This window comes from Pleurodeles waltl, chromosome 7, assembly GCF_031143425.1.
Source record: "Pleurodeles waltl isolate 20211129_DDA chromosome 7, aPleWal1.hap1.20221129, whole genome shotgun sequence".
NCBI lineage: Eukaryota > Metazoa > Chordata > Amphibia > Caudata > Salamandridae > Pleurodeles > Pleurodeles waltl.
Window position 1 is genome coordinate 872,967,144 of NC_090446.1, and position 21,014 is coordinate 872,988,157.

At 44.5% G+C, this 21,014-nt stretch overlaps 1 protein-coding gene across 1 annotated transcript in view; it reads left to right on the forward strand.

Moving 5' to 3' along the window:
- RELL2 (RELT like 2) overlaps nucleotides 1–21,014 on the forward strand; it is a 217,167-nt gene that overhangs the window by 191,363 nt on the left and 4,790 nt on the right. The window contains exon 7 of the mRNA XM_069199480.1: nucleotides 13,048–13,091. Coding sequence (XP_069055581.1) covers nucleotides 13,048–13,083 — 36 coding nt within the window. The 3' untranslated portion in view covers nucleotides 13,084–13,091. The remainder of the gene's footprint in view (nucleotides 1–13,047; nucleotides 13,092–21,014) is intronic.

Genomic DNA, 21,014 nt, shown 5'->3' on the forward strand with positions numbered 1-21,014 from the left:
AAGGTGTGACCTGGATCTCCGATCGGTGGCAATGTGTTAGCTTCCACCTGGTGAGAGAAAGAGCGAATCACATCAGCCAAACCTTTGCAGTAATCCAACACCATATCATCTGTGATATTTACTAGAGCATTTGCAGGTACTGCTGGTAATCTCATAGCCCTGCCCATGAGGATTTCATGGGGAGACAGTCCGGTTTTCTTGTCAGGGGTGTTTCTCATGGACATCAGCACTAAGGGCAATGCATCTGGCCATTTCATATTGGTAGCTGTGCACATTTTTGCCATTCTTGATTTCAAAGTACCGTTCATTTGTTCTACTAGTCCTGATGCTTCTGGGCGATAGCTACAATGCAGCTTTTGTTCGAAGTTAAGTGCGGCACACAGTAGTTTAATCACCTTGTTGTCGAAGTGTCTGCCCCTATCTGATTCTATAGAGACCGGAAACCCGAACCTTGGTATCAGTTCCCTAAGTAGTAATTTTGCAACTGTCAGACTGTCATTCCTGCGTGTGGGATGTGCCTCAATCCAGTGGCTGAAAACACACACAATCACCAACACGTACTTCAATCCTCCACAGACAGGCATTTCAATGAAGTCCATTTGCATCTTGTTGAATGGACCGCCAGCTCTCCCAATGTGGCTCAAAGTTACGACAGTCCCTTTCCCGGCATTCATCTGTTGACAGATGATGCGCCTGTGACAGGTAATTTCTGCGGCATGTCTAAATTTAGGGTTGAACCAATCGATTTTAAACAACCTGATCATTGCATCTCTTCCAAGGTGAGCCTGTCCATGGTAAAGTCTGGCAAAATGAGATAGAAGACTGTTTGGCAAGACTAGTTTCCCTTCCTCTGAGACCCATAAATCATCAGCCCTTTGTACACATTGCATCCTTTGCCAGGATCATTTCTCCTCTTTACTTGTACGACTCTGTAATGTTTTTAACTCATCTAGCGTGTCAACTACCCGCAATGCAAGGTTTAGACATGTGTAATTTTCAGTTTGTGGTAATAATTCCCATTGCTCCTTGAATGATATACAGTTCAACGCACAAAACCTTGCGACTTGATCTGCATAGCCGTTTCCCATGGACACAAAGTCTTGTGATCTAATATGAGCACTGCATTTCACCACGGCAATTTCAAGAGGTAACTGAATTGCATGTAACAAATCCTTTATTTGCTCACCATTTTTCACAGGAGAACCAGATGAGGTCATGAAACCTCTCTGTGACCAGAGTTGACCAAAATCGTGTACAATCCCAAATCCGTATCTGCTGTCAGTTTAGATAGTGACTCTCAGATACACAGCTGCGTGGCATGCCTTAGTAAGGGCAATTAATTCTGCCACTTGAGCGGAAAATACTCTGTCGAGCCAGGAGGCTTCAACGATGCCAGTTATAGTACATACCTCATAACCAGCTCTTAATGTCCCAGTTGAGTCTCTTAGACAGGACCCGTCGACAAACATGATACAGTCACTTTCTTTCAATTGTGTGTCCTGAATGTCTGGACGAGGTTTGGTAAATAATTCGGTTACCTCAAGACAGTCATGTTCACATTCTTCCTCATTTTTGATTTCAGTGTTTTCAACAGGAAGTAAAGTTGCCGGGTTCAATACATTACAACGTTTAAGGGTGACATTTGGTGACCCCAGTATGATCGTCTCATACCTAGTAAGACGAGCATTTGTCATGTGCTGAGTTTTAGTTCGAGTCAACAAAATATCAACTGAATGTGGAACCATTACTGTTAGGGGGTATTCCATGACTATGCCTTCACATTGTGTAAGGCTTTGACCAACTGCTGCGACTGCACGCAAACAACCAGGTAAGGCTGCTGTAACAGGGTCCAAGGTAGCTGAAAAATATGCTACAGGGCGAATTGCATCTCCATGGACCTGTGTTAAGACAGACAAAGAACAAGCATCACGTTCATGACAAAACAACATAAAAGGTTTTGTATAATCAGGCATCCCTAATGCTGGTGCCCTGCACATGCATTCTCTTAACTCCATAAATGACTCATGTTCTTCCTTGGACAAAGCTATAGTATATGGCTCATCCTTGATCTCTTTGCCTGTTAGCTTTATCAATGGTTTCGAAATGATTGAGAAGTTGGGTATCCACTGACGACAGTAGCCCACCATTCCCAAAAACATTCTGACATCTCTTTTTGCTGTTGGAGGGTTCATTTGCAAAATGGCTGTTATCCTTTCTTTTGATATTCTCCTGGACCCTCTTTCGATCAAATGCCCTAAGTACTTCACTTCTTTCTGACAGTACTGTAGCTTTCTGGGTGATACCTTATGCCTGTTTTTTCCAAGATGATTCAGCAATACAATGGTATCGTATTTACAACTGTCTCTAGTTTTGGACGCAATTAGCAAATCGTCAATGTACTGCACAAGAGTTGAACTAAAAGGCAGCACCAGAGATTCCAAATCCTTTTTCAATATCTGATTGAAGATGGATGGCGATTCAGAAAACCCTTGTGGAATTCTGCACCAAATGTACACCTTATCCAGGAATTTGAAACTGAACAAAAATTGTCTGTCCTCATGAAGAGGTATCGAAAACAAAGCTTGTGATAGGTCTACCACAGTAAACCATTCAGTATCACAGGGAACCTGGAACATTATTACTGCTGGATTGGGCACCACAGGGCAACATTTTATCACGATTTCATTTATTTTTCTCAAATCTTGCACAATTCGAACTTTCCTACAAGGCTTCTTCAAACCCATTATAGGAGAATTACACGGACTGCTCAAAACTTTTTTCAAGACTCCCTGCCTGAGAAAATCTGCAATTATTTGTGATACTTCAATGAGAATGTCTTGTGTCATATGGTATTGTGGCACCTGAGGGAACACTGCATTTGGCTTTATCTGGACTTTAACTGGTTCTACCCCTTTTATTAGTCCTACTTCCTTTCCGGTCAGGTCCCATACCTGATCCCATACCTTCTCTGTTACCGTTCCCTGTAAATCAATCAAGGTATGCATCGGGAACAGAGTAATCAAAGGGTAATCTTCATTAGCTGTTCCTGTGTCTTCTTCTAAAAACTGGCCTTCGTCTCCCTCATCATCACTATTTGTCTGTACCTCAATCCCATCATTGGAACAGATAATTGAACATTTTGTCTTGCACAGTAAGTCCCTTCCCAGTAGGGATACTGGACTCGAGTCACAGACTACAAACCTATGTAGCCCCTGGAAATTGCCGATCTCAACCTGCACTGGATCTGTAATCGGGTTTGTCAGATACTGGTTTGCTACTCCAACCACTCTTATGGTACGCCCTGAAAGAGGCAATCTTGGAACCTCTGCACTTCTAACTGTGGAGCGTGTGGCTCCTGTGTCAACCAGGAACGAGACCTTGTAGCCCATCACCTTCCCTTCCACATATGGGCCTCTCTGATCCACCTCTAAGGATGCTGCAAGCCTGCATTCCTCACTGTCTGAGCTATCATCTGACCATTCCTCATTCATTCAATTTTCTCCTCATAATGGGAATTGTTGTACTGTATTACTTTGATTCGTTACCTGACCTGTGACCTGTTGATGAAGCATCACCTGTTGCTGTCCCATCGGAGCCATCGGTAATTGCATTTGCTGTCTAGGTACCATAGGAATCTGCTGTTGTACTGGTTGCATTTGCACTGACTGAAAACGCGGCATTTGCATCTGTTGCATGCGCTGTGCCCCTTGCACTTGTACTAAATTGTTCAGAAAATGTGGGTTTTGATGCCTCATTTTCGGGCCCCTTACATTTTGTAATGTACCGACATTAGCATTCTGCTGAACAACACCATCCTGCACGATATTCGGGCACTCCAGTTTCCAATGCCCCACGCCCCTGCACGCGTGACATGGTGACATCTTTTTCGCCCCTTGTACATAGTTTTGGACCACATCAGTACTCAAGTCTGGACCGCGATTCACGAACCCTCGATCTCGACCCCTCGGTTGTGTCTGAAACACACCATTCATTTGCGGTTGTTGTTGTATCATCTGTTGAACTCCGTTCCCCTCTATTCCTGCTTGTGCAGCCTTATCTGCATCACCATCACTTTCTCTTTCAGCTTTTTCTGCTTTAGCTCAATCTCATCACTACAATATTTTGCATACTGCAGCGTTTCATCAATCGGCTTCGCTTGCCAACAAATCAAATGATTCTTAATCATCTGACTAACTTCGGGTCTCAATCCTTCAACGAATCTAAACACAAGATGATTCATGTCCTTCGGTTCAATGGTCTCAGTACCGCTATAGTGTTTAAATGCCTTTAACAATCTTTCATAGTAAGCATGTATTGATTCTTTAACCTCTTGAGAGGTCCGGTCGATTTTCTGCCAATCAGTCACTTTCGGCGACACCTTTTGTTTCAAAAACTCAATCACCTTATGATAATATTTGATCACCTCTTCAGAGGGTGCCCCTGTCACCTTATCCCTTGCCGGTTCTTTCGTTGGCCAATCTACCCCTCTCTTACATTCGAGCCACAAATCAGGCGGAACAATAATCTCAAACAAAGTATTCAGGTCTTCCCAAAGACACTTTGCAAGTTTCACAAACCTGTCTGTTTGTTGATACCACTCAATCGGTTTCTCTCTCAGTCTGGGATAATCATTTGTAAAAGATAGGATGTCTCCTCTGGTCCACAGTACATGGACTAAAACACCACCAGCTGTCTCCCTCATGGGTAATATTTTCACTGATTCCAAATCAGGTGAGGCCTTAGTTTGATTAGACCCTGGACTGTCACTCTTTTCCTTTTCTCTTTTCTTTGCCCACCTGCCTTCCCACTTCTCCAGTGCACCCCAAATTTGTGCGCTTTGTAACAATTCCTTCAAATGTGCCTTCTTTCCCGCAGACCTCATGTGCTCAAAGTCTTTAGAATCAAAATACAATCTGTAACTTCTTTTCAGATGTTTAGTATTACCGATATCAATATTATATTTATCTGCCAGGTTCGCTAATCTTTGATGTACCTTGCCTACTTCATTGGTAATTTTTGGGCACAAGTATCTTCATTCTGCTTCTGTGTATGACTCCAACCTATTTACTCCCATTGTACCTTCCACTAACTCAGCAGCTTCTGCCCCTAGTCTTACAAGGTTCAGATATTTATCTTGTTTTTCTTTTTCTGGTTCGACTGCAACCACTGCCACCTTTTGTGAAGTATAAGTCTTTTCTAACCATTCATTTAGCTGTTGGACTGTGAGACCCTGCAATGAGATGTTCCCTGCATGTATCGTTGGTGAATGTAAGGTGTTTGCACTCATTGTCTGTGGAGTTAAAACTCCTAATCCTGCTTGACGCATCGCCTCGATGGGTGCTCCCACTGGACTAAGGTCCAGTAAAGACCTCGGCTGTTCGTCGCTTGTTCTCCTGGGGCCATTATATGGGGGGTTCCCATAGACCCTCCTCTTATTATGTCTTGAGTCATCACTCCTTGGTCGCATACGCCAGCTTTTCTCTGAGCATACAATGGCAGTGGTGGACCAACAGTAATTGGTAATGATATAGCGGCAGGTGTCTGACCTGTCCCCAGACCTCGTGGAGCAGTAGCTCCATAGGTCTGCTCCAAAATACCCGTACCAGATACTAATGGTGGACCAGTTACTGGGTTATACCCTGGTATCAGTTGTGACTGTGGTTGGGATAGTAATTTCGGAGTTGACCCAATCTGTATTAACTTTGGTTTCTTGTATATCGGGTCCGGCGGTACTATCAGATTTGTAGTAGTCTCAAGTACTGGAACATCTGGATAGATTCTCTGTATCTGCGGTGGAGGTTGCACCTGTATCAGTATGTCTGGAGCAGTGGGTACACTGACACTATTCTGTATCAAAGCCGTATCGCTAGTCTGTACCGTATCATCAACTCACTTGTCCTGCGTCTGGTTCCCAGGATCCATGCTAGTGCTTGGAGTACTGTCGCTCACCGCATAAGGTGGTGGGCGATCATGCAACAACCTGTCCATAAACTCCTCCTCATCTGAATCATCTTCCTCTTCCCAAGATCTTTTATTCTCTTTAGATTTGCCTGAGTCTTTATCTGTTTTACAAGTGGCTTTCTTTCCCTGCGTTTCTTCTCATTGCTGGGAATAATTTTAATCCATCAACAATTCCCCTTCTCCACATTTTGCTCTCATCATCCCATCTAGCTTCTGCATAAGATTTTTCTGCCCTTCTCAGTCTTCTCTGAAACTTTTCTTGTCTCTGTTTAAGAGCCATTAAATCCCAAACCGCTAACACCTCATACTGAGCTGGCCTCGGAGGTGGTTTTTGTTCACTTAACATCCACCACAATCTTGCAAGAATCCTCGTATTAAACGTTCCGTATTCCGGAAACGCTAAACATCCCTCCATCTCTGTTAGTTTCCGCCACTGTTTGATCCATAAGCATGGAGCAACACCTTTTTCTTCCATGACTATGTAAGCTGGAGTACCCTCGGGTGGTGTAGGCTCCCCATCAGTTGCTATAATATATGTGTCTCCCTTCAGAGCGCTCTTGAATGCTTTAACAAAATTCATTTTTGCGATTTTCTCTTGTTTTTGTATTTAATCAGAAGTGACTTAGTTCCCAGGACACTCTTCACCCACCTTTCTCAACCTATTGCCTCTCACGGACGGCAGCCAATCCGTGCGCGACCCCTCTCGACAACTGACCTATCTCAGTGCGGCACCACTGACGTCACACTTACACACACTGCAGCTGACAAAGTCTTGCGGCTCGTCCGCTCCCCACTGAACCCACACGAAACCATACAAACTAATGCAATATAGCGAGCACCTTAAATGACAACACAAATCTGCCAGTTTACTACAGGAAGGGTAACACATTTGCTTCAGAACTTTACAGAGATTTCACTTGAAGCCTTGGCCGCTACTCTCTCCTTATCAGTCCCCGCATACGGAAGCAGAATTCGACCCGCAAATCCTACTCTCGACTTGTCAATGGCTCCTCCTAGTGCACTTTAGAATTTGCCAAATCTCCATTGAAGGTTTCACACATACGTTTTGACTCAAACTTGACTTGTCAACCACGCCCGATTGACCTATTAAACCACACAGATTACAACATAAACCCAAGTGTCTCCCACACTTGTCAACATACTCCGGAGTCTTAGACCTCAACAGGTTCGTACATAACAACCAACCACGTGGATAATTTTGAGCATTAAGCGCCACACTCACATGAAGTACGTCAACTTCCCTGCTCTCATACTGTGGAGTACGCCCACTCCTACTTAACAACACATATTTGGCCTAAATACATACAAATTTCACAATCACCTGCAAAAGGCATAAGCTAAGCAAGTGCAGAACCCTAAACCACATACATTATGGCGCCGAGAACATTCCCAACTCACTTAGGCAGGCTCCGAGATCCCGGGAAAGTCATGGTGAACTTAGAAACCCATCATACCTCCAATTTGCATTGTCACAGAAAAACAAATTAAACAATGACTCTCCGTCCTAGGCCCCCCAAGGGCCAAAACCGTCGCTCTGCTACCAGAACTGATAACGCGTCCTTCTATGTTAATTTATTACACATTAGGACTCGTTTTAGGCCAATGAATCTTGTGACCCAGTGGTGAGACACCGTAGGACGAGATAACTGATCAATATGTCAAGCAATATATCAATAATGTCATCAATATTCACCAACACAATGCACTTTACTTTGGTCAAAGACATTAATCAAATTGTCGACGCAACCATGACCTTTCAGCCATGAATAACCACACCTTTTGATAGAATTTTATTCCCTATTGATTACAAGCTACGAGCAGAAGAGTTAATCTCAAAACCAAGAAGCATAAGAGCATAGACACGATATGACAACTATGATAAGATTTCATTAATGCAAGAATCACAAACATAAGAACATAGCACGGCGTGAACACAGATCAGTATACAGTAAATATCATAGAGGTGACAGTTCAGCACAGAGCAATGTCAGTCATTTGTTTATTTACATCAGTCAGAGTGAACCCCTATACTAACCACTAATTAGCATCGGCATGTTGGGCTTCATGCAAAACAATTTAGAACAACAATTTAGAAAATATCTAGCTATGGTTTCTATAAAATAAGCAGTTGGTACCTAGAAAGGAAAAGCAAACGGACAAATTACAAACTGCATTGTCATAATTACCCTCCAAAGATTAGGTCAGCACGCAGGATCAGTCTTCGTCTTCAGGACATCGGTCGAAACACCATCAGTCTAACCTCGTCTAAAGGATAGGGGACACTTCCCTCATAAGGAGGAGAAGCGTAAAGGGCAGTCTATGGGTGAGGATGGTTTATTAAGGCTCAAAGTCACCAAACAGAGTGACAGAGTTTCTGGATAAAATCAATAGCATTCCCTACCTAGTTCTAACGTCCCCTCTGTGACATGAGTTTTTATCCCTTTTTCGTAATACCTTCCCCCAAAATCCTATTGGATATCCACTATACCCCACTATCTTTAACCTATCAAATTATACATTAGGTAATCCCAATTGTCACCCCACGATAATTTATGACACTTTGATTCCTCTTCGTAATTGACGTCTTCGGAGGTGGCACATCCGGGGGGTTTTCGTCACCACTTGGCACGTTCCTCGGGTCATAAGTTCCTTTATCCATGGTCAAATGTCCTGGTACATTCTTTCATCTACTTTTGTTTTGAATTTGTGTATAAAGTTATACCAAAGCAGCAAGCATGCGGATGGGAACGGAATCACAAAAGATACATGAATCTACTAAGTTGGAAGAAAAGAACATTTGCAGGGTCATGGCCCTTTCCAAGTCAGCACACTGAAAAACAGAGAAAAATGCTTTAATATGAGAGCTAGGCAGCCGAGTCTACAACTTATGCTATCTTAAGGCCTATAAGCTTTTAGTACGAACACAATATCATAAATGTTAATACAAATCATAGCAAGAACAGTTTTACTTATCATTATTGGCTCACGTATATAATTCTCCACGCACATTATATTTGAATTTCAAATGCATGTTCAAACATTACTCTAATTATTGTCGTTTTCATGTAGCATGGTTAATAAGCATTTCACGTCTAGTATATGTAATATTTAAACTACGCTCTCTCACCACTCTTCCCAGTCATGGATTTCATACAGATGTAGAGGAAGACGGGGCTGCAGATTCATGCGCCACCTTCCCGGTTTCCAGATCCTTCTGAGGCACCATGTGGGTTTCTTTTTAACCAAGTGCTCTGTATTTCTTTACCCAGCCACAGACCACCTGGCAGACACTTAAACCCATATTTATACTTTTTGACGCAAAACTGCAAACACAAATTTTTGCGTCAAAAAGTATGGCACCGACTTGCGTCATTTCAGAGCGCAAGCAGGGCGCCAAATTTATGGAATCCCGCAAGCCTGCAGAAAGAGTGAGCTAGCATCTGGGAAAATTATGTTAGCTGGGTGAGGGTGGTGGTATGGCGGAAGGGGGTTTTGCACCAAAAAATGAAGCAATGCTGTTTAGAGGCAAAAAAATGCCTAAGTGCCATTAACCAGCCTAGCGTAATTTCCTGACGCAAAACCGTCCATACCACATGACTCCTGTCTTATGAAAGACAGGAGTAATGCCCACCACTCCAATGGCCAGCACAGGGGACAAGGGTCCCCTGGGCATGGCCATTGCACCCAGTGACATGTAGGGGAGGGGCATTTAAGGGCCGCCAATGGCACTTTAAAAATTCTTTTAAAATACTTACCTCTACTTACTTGGAATGGGGTCCCCCATCCTCTGGTGTCCCTCTGGTGTGGGTGGAGGTGTTCCTGGGGCTTGGGGTGGGCACCTGTAGGCTCTTTCCATTGTGTTTGACCATGGAAATGGGTCCACATGTCCCCTAACACCTGCCCTGACCCAGGCGTTAAATAATGGTGCTAAGCAGGCTTAGGGCTATTTTTTATATGTCGCCTCCCCCATGCACCAATTTTGCATGGGAGGATAAATAAGACGCTAGGGGCTTAAAATCATTTTTGGGACAGGAACGTCTACCTTGCATCTCATTGATGCAAGGAGGTTTCACGCATCCAAAAAATGACGTTAAATCCAATATTTTGACGCTAGACAGGTCTAGCATCAAAATATAAATATGGAGTTAAGTTTGCGCTGATTTTGCGGAAAAAACAAATGATGCAAATTCGGTGCAAACAGAGTATAAATATGCCCCTTAGTTTGTGCAGTAATGTTGTAGATGCATGATCCACTTTTCCTGGGCCTAGCTCTTCAAAGAGACCATGTGAGTGCATGCAAGTGCTGAAGTAGTTGTCAGTGCTGCTTGTCCTGGGTCCATCTCCTCCACAGAGACCATGTGGATGCAGAGAGGAGGTGCTGCAAATACATGCACCACTTATCCCAGACCCAGCTACATCACTGCGGCCATGTGTGTGCAGACCATGCTGCAAATGTATGCACCACATATCCTTGACCTATCTCCTTCCAGAGACCAGATGAGTGTAGGCAGGTTGTGCTGCAAATGCATGCTTCACTTTTCTTGGTCCCGCCTATTTACAGAGGCCATGGGGGTGCCAGTGGTGCTGCAGATGCCAAGCACCATCTCTGAAGCCATATGGGTGTAGATCATGCTGCAGATGTATGGGCTACTCGTCATATGCCCAGCTCCATCTAAGAGACCATGCAGAACTTGTCCTAAGTCCAGCTCGTTCAAAGAGGCATGAGTGCTTCAAAACTTCTTTTGAGCTCAGCTCCTTCAAAACGCTGTGTACGTCCAGATAGATGGTGAGGCAGACCTAAGCAGTGTTCGCTTCAACCAAGAGCTCTGTGTTACTGGACCTAGTCCCAGAGTTCATTGAAAAATTTGGATGGGTGGAATGGTTCTTTAGGTGCGTGTGCAGCTTGTCCTAATCCGATATCCTTACAGACACATGCATTAATTGTTGTAGTCCTAGCCCCCTCACAGAGACATAGTGCTGCACATACATGCACCACTTGCCCTGGGCACAGCACCTGCTCAGAAGCCATGTGGGAGGTAGTTCTGCAGATGCATGCATCACTCACCCAGGGCCCAGCTCCGTACAAAGGGCGTGTGGGTTCAGCCAGGTGGCGTGGCAGCTGTGTTCGCCACTTATCCTAGGTCCAGCTCCTAAGAGAGGCCATGTGAATACAGACAGGTGATGATGCAGACGTATGAACCATTTGTCCTGGGCCTGCTCCTTTGCATAAGGGCCACTTGTGCTAAGTCCAGGTCCTTCACAGAGACTATGTGGGAGCAGGCAGGGGGTGCTGCATGTCTCCCTGCACTACATTTCCCCAGAATACATCCAGCTGCATGGACTCGGCCCAGGAAACCTTTAACTGACTTTGTGGTGGGAAACTTCTTCTATACCTGGCCTTCAGCCCAGACAGGAAGAGCGCCTGCCCCCCCCCCCCCCACCCCCTTGCCTTTGGCTGGCACTAATGGCACCTAATTGACTTCCCCAAAGGGGCATGAGGTGAGAGTCAGAAACCGATCTGCAATCAATAGGACACTGGAGCACATTTAAATCTTGGTCTGTCTGCCATTTAAACACTCAAGCCGGTCTTGAAGTTACCGCGTAACGTAGGCAGCAGCTAAAATGGGCTCTAAAGTGTTTATCGTTAACCAAAGGTGGTATTAGGAACAGGCACCTAACTGGGAGAATATTACTTGTCCTCAAGGAAACTTTGGGACCATAGGGACGTTCAGTATACAAGACAAACACCTGTGTGTAAACGAAACACCAGTGAACTAATGTAACCTCTGCCCCAGGAGCTTCTCTGAACTTAAACTGCTGCTCTAGCAATACTAGTGATGTGTAGCACCCCCCCCCCACCCCAACTTAACGCGCTTCATGCTGTTTTTTTTGTAGCACAGTCATGTTGTAAATGTTTTAGAAATTAGCAGAACGTGTACCCTATGGGTATCATGCATCTTCATAGGACATGCACTTCTTGCTTATGATTACATACTCGTAGGACATTCACTGTATAAGTCTCTTTGTGTGTGTGTGTAGAGCACATGCCCTATTACGTTCTTGCGCGCTCACCTGACACACAATAAGATATTGCATGCTCCTAAAAATTCACCCTATGTGCTCGGTGGCCTTTGGAGAACAACACACTTTGTCCCGATTTACTAACATTTGATGCAGCGCAACGAGCAGGACAACGTACTATGCTTAGAGAGCAGCTATGCACAATTATGAACATAGAGCACATTCCTGCCGCCTCTGCGCTGTCGCACTTGTGGCCGCCAAGCTCCATAGCAGGCACCCTTGCACCATCGTGCCTTCGTTACAGACAGGAATGTTTTTGTGCAGGAAGGAACATCTTCCTGCACAAAAACAATCCTCAGGGGTATTTTCCACTTTCTACATGTGTTGCAGAATGTAGCAAACATAGCAAGACGAAATAATGAGGAGAAATAAACATTTCCCCCTGGTTACGCTTCACCCGGGAAGGCATAGCATTTTGAAGGATTCACAGGTTTACTAGCCTTAGTAAATCTGGGAAGGTGCTAACAACCATGGTGGCTGCATTGGAACACTCAGGCTTCACCCATGGAACGCCTTCCCCACACAGAGTAACGCAAGGAAGAAATTTGTGCTACACTGCGTTACGCAAGGTGATTTTGCTTGCCATATTAAATCTAACTTATGGGCTTGCATTGCCTTGCGTGACAGAAGGACAAAGCAAGCCCTTGATAAATCTGGGTCTGAATGTGCCTACCACGAATGTTCATGGGCATGCACTCTATATGTATCATTGCATGCTCCTAGGACATCCTCTCTGCATGCCCAATGGTATGTTTATATGATATTCACCCTATGTGTTTAATGGCATAGTCTTAGGACTTCACCCTTCGAATGTACTATAACTTATTCCTAAAACATTAGCCCCATCATGAACATGAGGTATCCTTGATAAGATGCTCATCTTGATTCTCTTCTCTCCCAAATTCTTGCAGAGCTAGAGACCTGACTGCTGTTCAGTTTCTTCATTTAAAAAAAATATAATTTGTATCTTTTTGTTTCTTTTAGATTGGAACCCCTAATAAGTCTGCAAGCACAGAGTGACCCAGGAGGTAAGTATCCTTATATTTAAACATCATAGCCATGTTAAATTGTGTATTGCAAGGTGGCATTGTTGCTGTTAAAACACCATATACCAACTGCCTCTAAAGTTCTTCTCTGGGTCCCTATGTTCCCTCGGCTCCCACACGATCAGGGCAGAGGGCCTGCCGTCGTCAACCACACGTTCAGTGGCGGTTACTTGGTAGAGCTGTCCCTCATATAGGGGCTTATTTACAAGCCCCTAGCGCCTCCGGAATGTAACTTTTGGGGATGCTCCTATGGCACTATGCCTATTTCCACATTTACAAGGCGGCGCTAAGGCACTGTGCGTGGCTTAATGCCTCCTTGTAAATATGGGCGCCCCGGACACAGTTTTCTGCGGCAGAGGAGCATGCGATGGGTGTTGCATGCAACACCCATTGCGTGTGACACTGCCACAGATTTACAAGAAATCGTAACCTGAGGCAGTGCCAAGAACTAACGCCACTACAGGGTTGGTGTTAGAGTGGCCCAACGAGAAGAAATACTTTTATTTCTGCTCGTTTTTGCTTTTTCTACGTGTGCTGCAGAATAGAATAGCACATAGAAAGAGCAAAAAGCCATTCATGACTATTTATGCACAGGAAGGTGTCCCTTCCCGCACAGAAACAATCATCCCCACCACACAGGCACCATGGTGCCAGGGTGCCTGAGGTTGCGCTAGGCAGCTAATTGTAGGGCCAGCGCAGGGGGAAAGGACAGGGGTGCGCCTTATCTTGTAGATATGGCACATTTCTGCCCTTTACTGGTAGCGCAGGGCAGCGCAGTAAGATACTTGCTGCACTGTCCTGCCCCACAGGGGCTTGTAAATACGACCTATAGTATTTTAGGTCAGATGAGCTAAGTTCACAGGTTCAGCATGTGCCCGCCACTTGTCCTTTTGGGACACCATATAAAAAATAAAAAAAATAATAATAAAATAGACCCCTGCATACCACCCCTCTCCGTAGCATTCATTCCAGAAAGATGAGGGAGCCAATGAGAATAATCTGGCACTAGCAGTGGAAAATTAACAACCCCAGCGGTCAAGCGCCCCAGCATATGTTTCACATTAGCTCGTTTTGAGGTCAGTTACACACGGTCGAAATCCATAGTTCAGATCAGTTCAAGAAAAACATGAAACCACGTTGAATGTGTATAGACCTTACCAGTTTTCTTGTTCCAGTGCACAGTGTGTCCCTAGCACTGCCAGCCTTTGCGAATAATACCCAGAATCACTGGTGTAGTTTCAGAACCAAACACAATCATATCCAACACTATTCACTTTTTTAGGTGTATGGAGAGTGCCTCCTTTGCAGGTAAACTGACAATTTAAAGACCCACCCTGAATTAAGAATGCGTCGCTGCTAACATCACCATGCAAGATCAAGGCACAAAGACACCACTACCACAGCCCTGGGCTCTCCTTTGAAAGCTCATTGCTTCCAGGTGTGAGAGTGCAGTGGGTTCAACTAATCTGAACCAAGACTACCAATCTCACAATCCGTCTGAGTGATAAATGAAAGCCTAGGGCTGGAAGCGAGCATTTGTTGTGATATTGCCATTACTAAAGTGATCAGCACGGAAGAAAACAGACTGTAAACTGTTGCTAGGAAAATATTCTCATGAGCTTCAATATGAAAACACATCACCAAGACTGAAAACAGGTATAATGTACAAAAGAAAAGGCACCATTGGTCAGAGAACTAGTGAAAAAACTAATCATCTAGTTATAGGAAAGTGGTACTGTATTACATTAGTTCAACTGGAGTGGAAGTCAGGACTACAGATCCCAGAATTCTTTTGACTGTGTTTTCTATCAATCGTAGTGCAAAGTACTTTAGTTTTAGGCACTGAAGTGAGCGGAAAGGGTGATTCTTCCTGCATTTGTTGGTGTCATCAAGTAGTCTGAAACACAGTGTAAATATTTAGGGATAGTTTCCAGTCTACTTTCTTGTGAAATAGGTGTTGGGAGATGTTTACGTTGTTTGATTTTCCTGATATACAAAAATGCAACTTATTTGAGATATCTCTTGTCACCACAGTTTTGGAGCAATGTACATCAAGGTAAAAAAGACAAGCTGGGCAGGTTAGACATAATAACAATAGTGAATGCTTTGTATGTTGTTTCTACACAGATTTTGCCGCTTGCTCTATTTTCATCGATCTATCCAAGATCACAAGTTTTGCAAGAGGGGGGCCAGCCTCCTTGTACTTTCTGAAAAGGCACAAGAGACCTGTTGGCATAACCCCCAACCCCCAGTTTGGCACCTCTGTTAGTGCCAAATCCACTTTCTCTTATTTTATTTAAATGAGAAGCTGTTTGCCCCATCCGTACGCTATAGTGACTCAAGCTCTTTGCCAACAGCGCTTGTTATAATCTACCGCTACAAATGTTCTACAAATTCTACAAATGTTACAAGTGTTAGAAATTGGGTCTCTAGTTGGTAGAGGTAGGTACCCTGTCCAAGTAGGGACCACTGTCTGTGCTCACCCTCTGGTAGTTTGGCACACTGCAGGCAGGCTTAACTTAGAAGGCAATGTGGAAAGTATTTGTGCAATAACTCATACAGTAACACAGCGAAAACACCACAAAAATACACCACACGGGTTTAGAAAAATAGCTAATATTTAGCTGACTAAAATAAGCTCAAAACAACAAAAATTCAGTATACACAAGTTGAGATATCCATTTTTAAAGGTTTAAGAGAGTCTCAATCCTTGAGAATCAGTTGTTGTATCTTTGTAACACACAGTACCTGGAATGCATCAAAAATAATGATGCAAGAGGCCGCAGAGGAGGAGATGCGTTGAAAAATAAGGCACTGCGTTGGATTTTCTGGTGCGGCTCAGACAGTGCATCGTTTCTTTTCATGCTACCAGGTGATGTGTTGATTTCCAGAACAGGCTCCACCCTACCTGCCCAGGGATACCCATTCAGTATGCAGATGAATGCTTATGTGACTGAGTGTGCTGTGTTTATGGCTGCCTGGGTGAAATGCACAAGGAGAGCTGTCAACTAGCAGACGTGGATAGGAGACAGGCTGCATGACACAGATGGCAGTAAGTGCAGAGAATTGCCCACTTTCTAAAAGTGGCATTTCTAAAATAGCAATATTAAATCCAACTTCACCAGTAAGCAGGATTTTCTATTGCCATTCTGGCAATACTAAACATGACAGGGCTACTCCTTCCAGATCAGAATCTACCACTTAACTGTATACGAGGACAGTTCTAATGCTAGTCTGTGAGAGGAGCAGGTCTCACAATAGTGTACAACAAATTGGTGAGTTTTTCACTAGCAGGACATGTAAACCACATACGTTAAGGTCTGCCTTTTACTTACAGAACACCCTTGCCCTATGGGTTACCTGGGGCCTACCTTAGGGGTGACATATGTAGAAAAAGGGGTGTTTAAGCTTGGCAAGTAGTTTTAAATGCCACGCCAAAGTGGCAGTAAAACTGCACACACAGGCCTTGTAATGGCAGGCCTGAGACACGGTTAAGGGGATACTTATGTGGGTGGTACAATTATTGCTGAAGGCCCACTAGTAGCATTTCATTCACAGGCCCAGGACACAGGTAATGCACTTTACTAGGGACTTACAGGTAAATTAAATATGCCAGTTTGGGCAAGAACCAATGTTACCATGTTTAGGGGAGAGAGCACATGCACTTTAGCACCAGTCAGTAGTGGTAAAGGGGAAGCAGCCTCAACAACGATGCGGGAACAACGAGGTGCATTGTCCACGAAAGCAGAACAACGCTTTCGTGAACAACAACCTTGTTTCCTCTGCCTTAACCACGCATGTCTGGAACAACGAACATGCAAGGTTAAGGCAGAGGAAAACAGACTCCGGATCGGAGTGGGCGCAGTCAGGTAAGTGGGGCTGGGGTAGGGTTGGGGGGTAGTTTTAGGTACGGGGTAGGGGTAATTTTAGTTTTATGGGCAGAGTGGGGCGGGTCGGGGTAATTTTAGGTTTGGGGGGCTTGGGTGGGGGGTTGGGGTAGTTTAGGTTTTAAGGGCAGGTAGGGGGTCGGGGGTTCGGGGTAGTTTTAGGTTTTAAGAGGGGGTTGGGGGGTCGGGGTAGCTGTAGGGGTGGGGATAGTTTAGGTTTTAGTGGCAGGGTGGGGGGTCGGGTATTCTTAGGTTTTAGGGGCAGGGGTGGGGGGTCATGGTAGTTTTAGGGGTGGGGTGAGGGTTGGGGCTGTTTTAGGGGCAGGGTGGGGGGGTCGGGGTAGTTTTAGGTTTTAGGGGCGGGGTGGGGTGTCGGGGTAGGATTAGGGGCAGGGGTGGGGGTTGGGTTAGTTTAGGTTTTAGGGGCAGGGGTGGGGGGTCACAGTAGTTTTAGGACAGGGTGGGGGGTCATGGTGGTCGCATGCTGGAACCATGCATGTCATTCCACCCAAGCCTTTACCAGGAATGTCTGTACAACGAAAAATCGTTGTTAAGGCATTCATGGTAAAGGCATTAGTGGTAACAATGCGGTCGTTGTTCCGACCGCGTTGTTCAGGCATGCGTGATTCCAGCATACATTGTTACGAACATATATTCGTGGTAAAGTGCACCGAGTCCTAAAACTAGCAAAAACAGGGTTAGAAAAATGGAGGGAGGCAGGCAAAAAGTTGGGGATGACTGCCCTAAGGCTGTCAGGTCTAACAGTAAATGATAGTGATACAGAAGCGACAGTCATCATGAGCCCTCTAACAAGCAATATTCAACAGTTAGCGTCTATTTTTGGAACTGAAAAACATTTCACAAATGCAGTTATTTGTTTGAATATTTTATAGAGCACCATCCTTCTACCTTAGAGCACCAAAGGTAGTGAGCATGACAGTCCTGCGTCATTAACAAGCTCTTTCAATTTACCAAAATGTATAGAAAGCGGCAGCAGAAAGGTCTCCTTGTGGCGGGGCCCGCAGTCTGCTCATTTATGAGGCCCTAGGGACACACTGCCCCACGGGAGTGTCATTATTTTTGATGCTCAGGTGGCACAGTGTACCAGCCCATTTTTACAAGGCCACGTAAAGCCACCTTGTGTGGCTTTTCATGGCTTTGTAAATATGGACCCCTTTCACTTATAACACTGCGTGAAAGGGACATTCCATGGGTGTTGCTTGGGGTGTTGCCACGCAACACCAATAGAACCCAAAGGCATCTGATGCATTCCCAGATTTACAAATCTGGGAATGCGTCAGATTCCTATGCCACCTCGGCAGTGGCGTAAGAATAACGCAGCAGAGAGAAATATCTTTATTTCCGCTCATTTTTTCCTCTTTCTATGTGTGCTGCATTCTGCATCACACATAGAAAGAGGAAAACACCTCTTGTGATTGTTTTTGTGCAGGAAAGTGTCCCTTCCTGCACACAGCACAAAAGCCATCACCCCCACAACAAAGGCACCCTTGCACCATAGTGCAAGGATGCCTGCGTTGGCGCTAGGCAGCAATTTGTGCACTAGAGCAAGAGGAGAGAACAGAAATGCACAGTATCTTGTAGATACAGCACATTTCTGCCCTTTGTTTGTGGTGGCTGTGCCGCCCTGAGCCACAGGCCTTGTAAATTAAGTCCTAAGTCTCTGTATTTGACTTAGCTGTGCCAAACAGCCTGCTCGTCTATAAGGTGCATGCTTACCCCTGGAGGCTGACTTCCATATTTTGGTGAAACTCAACTGGGGGCTTTCTCTTGTCCAAGCGGGGATTCGTAATTTTGTAAAAAAATTGCCGGGCCTCATTTTTTTCCGAAAGCTTGCTAACAGTTCTGTAAATGTCAGAGTTGCAGAGTAGCAATGCTTTATAGTCTTTATTTGACCTCTTGATCATTTCATCCACCACCACACACTTGCTGACCAGTTATTTCACTCTTTCGGGTTCTTTTCATTCCTACTTTCTCCCTTTGTTACTATTTCCTATCTTTCTCTAATTGTACCTCCTTTTTCCCTTTCTCTCACGTTCTGGATCAAAGCCTGATGACGAAAAATACGTTTTAGTCCTCAAAAATGAGTGCCGGTGGGCACCACCTGCAATCACCTTCTCAAACTAAGCCCTTTTTCAGCTCTTTCATAAATTGCAGTACAACCTTGCACTGACCAGAGAGGTATGTGGATCTCATTCCAGATCCAGGGTGTACAAATGTAGAAGTACAGCCTTGTTTATAAATTGGCTACATACTGTCTGACCGGTTGTTTCCAATGACGTTTTTAGACTGGGCATTGGGTCATTCTTTTGCTCATGATGGCTTTGTTGTCTATCTCACGTTCCTGTCTATGATGCAGTCTTTTTTTCTTTCTCTCAATGTGTTTGTCCTGCATAGGAACATTTCAAACTCACAGTGCTCAGACTGAAAGATGTACCCCTCCATTGCTGACGTCATGGTTAGTTTGGTGCTTGCAGGCACGTGCTTGCAGACATATGCCTGGAGAATTGTCAGAGTACATGAGGCCTGTTCATGGTAGAAAGGCTGGGTGTCTGTGCACGCATGTGTCAAGGAATGCGTGGGTACATGCAAGACAGAATGGTTAGGCGGATGTTAACATTTGTATTTAGGTTTAGCAACAGACCTTGCTTTGCAGTGCCTTGGAAAGACTATTTTCTATCCCTGCTCTCCCATACACCCTGGCCTAATGTCCGCATGCTTCCATAGCATCTTGTTTTATTATTTTTTCACTTTGTGACGCCAGCTACACTATCGACAGGCCGCTATCTTAGTTGTTTTTTTTTTAGCATTTCACGGTGGACGTCTGTGTGTGAGCATGCATGCGAGGCAGGTACCTATGAACAGTTTTGTTTGATTTTAACAAATCCCATTCATAGATGGCCAGTATGGATTTGTACACATCCACAGTGGGTATCTTTGAATCGGATATATTAAAATAGACTCAAATGCATCTAAAGATGGCCACTGTGTATGCACACACATCCGCAGCAGTCATATGCTAATGAATGTAGTTCTGTTTTAGAGACCATTACAAGATGGCTGCCACAGATAGCATGCTTTTGTGGCAACTACCTAAACCAAAGAAAGCACTGGAAAAGTCAGGTTTTACTACTACTGCTGAAACCCATTAGTATTTGCCAATTATTGTACCTTTTGTGCACTTTGTCTCTAGATTAATAATTGAGTTATGAATGTTTTGAAATGCAAATCTTTCAACATTCTAAAATGTTAACGTACCAAGAACTGCAAACTAAATTAAATCCTCAGGCATTTTTCCCAATGTCAAGGCCATTTCATGACATTTTAGCCTTCTGCACACCACAAACCAAGGCATCGTCACAAGTGGAAGATTCTGTACACACTGAGATGATGACAGTACTTAATTCATTTAAGTTTTGATATAGTACAATTTAACTTCCATGAGGGACTACCATATTTAAGCTACATTGGGTAGCATGTGAAGTTCTGAAAATTGGGTTGGCTTGATTTCGCATGCAACATAAATAATGTATTGTATTTTACTACATAACACTATGAAAGACATTTTGTGTAGTGAATGAGGCAGTGTGTTTTAGAGACAGTACCGGCTCCCACTTAGACTAAGGGCCTTATTACGACTTCAGTGGTCTTTTTGGAAGACTGCAGCAGCAGGGAACAGACCGCCAGTGATGGCGGTCTGTTGCCCACCATATTAGAAGTCTTTGGAGGACTTCCGCCCATTTCTGGGCAGAAGTCCGACTCCGAAGAGGCGGTCGCATCACCAGCAAGACTCCTTCCGCCGTATTACGAGCCAGAATACAGCTTGGCCGAGTCCTGCTGGTGTGGTGGTGCTGGAGTTGCAAGACTGCCAAGACCCATCCCCTCCTGGATGATCTCCTCAACAAAGACGGTATGTGGGCGTCCGAAAGGGAGGGGAGGTTGTGTGTGCGCATGTGTGCCTGTATAGGGGTGTCTGAGTGCATGTTTGCGAGTGAGTGGG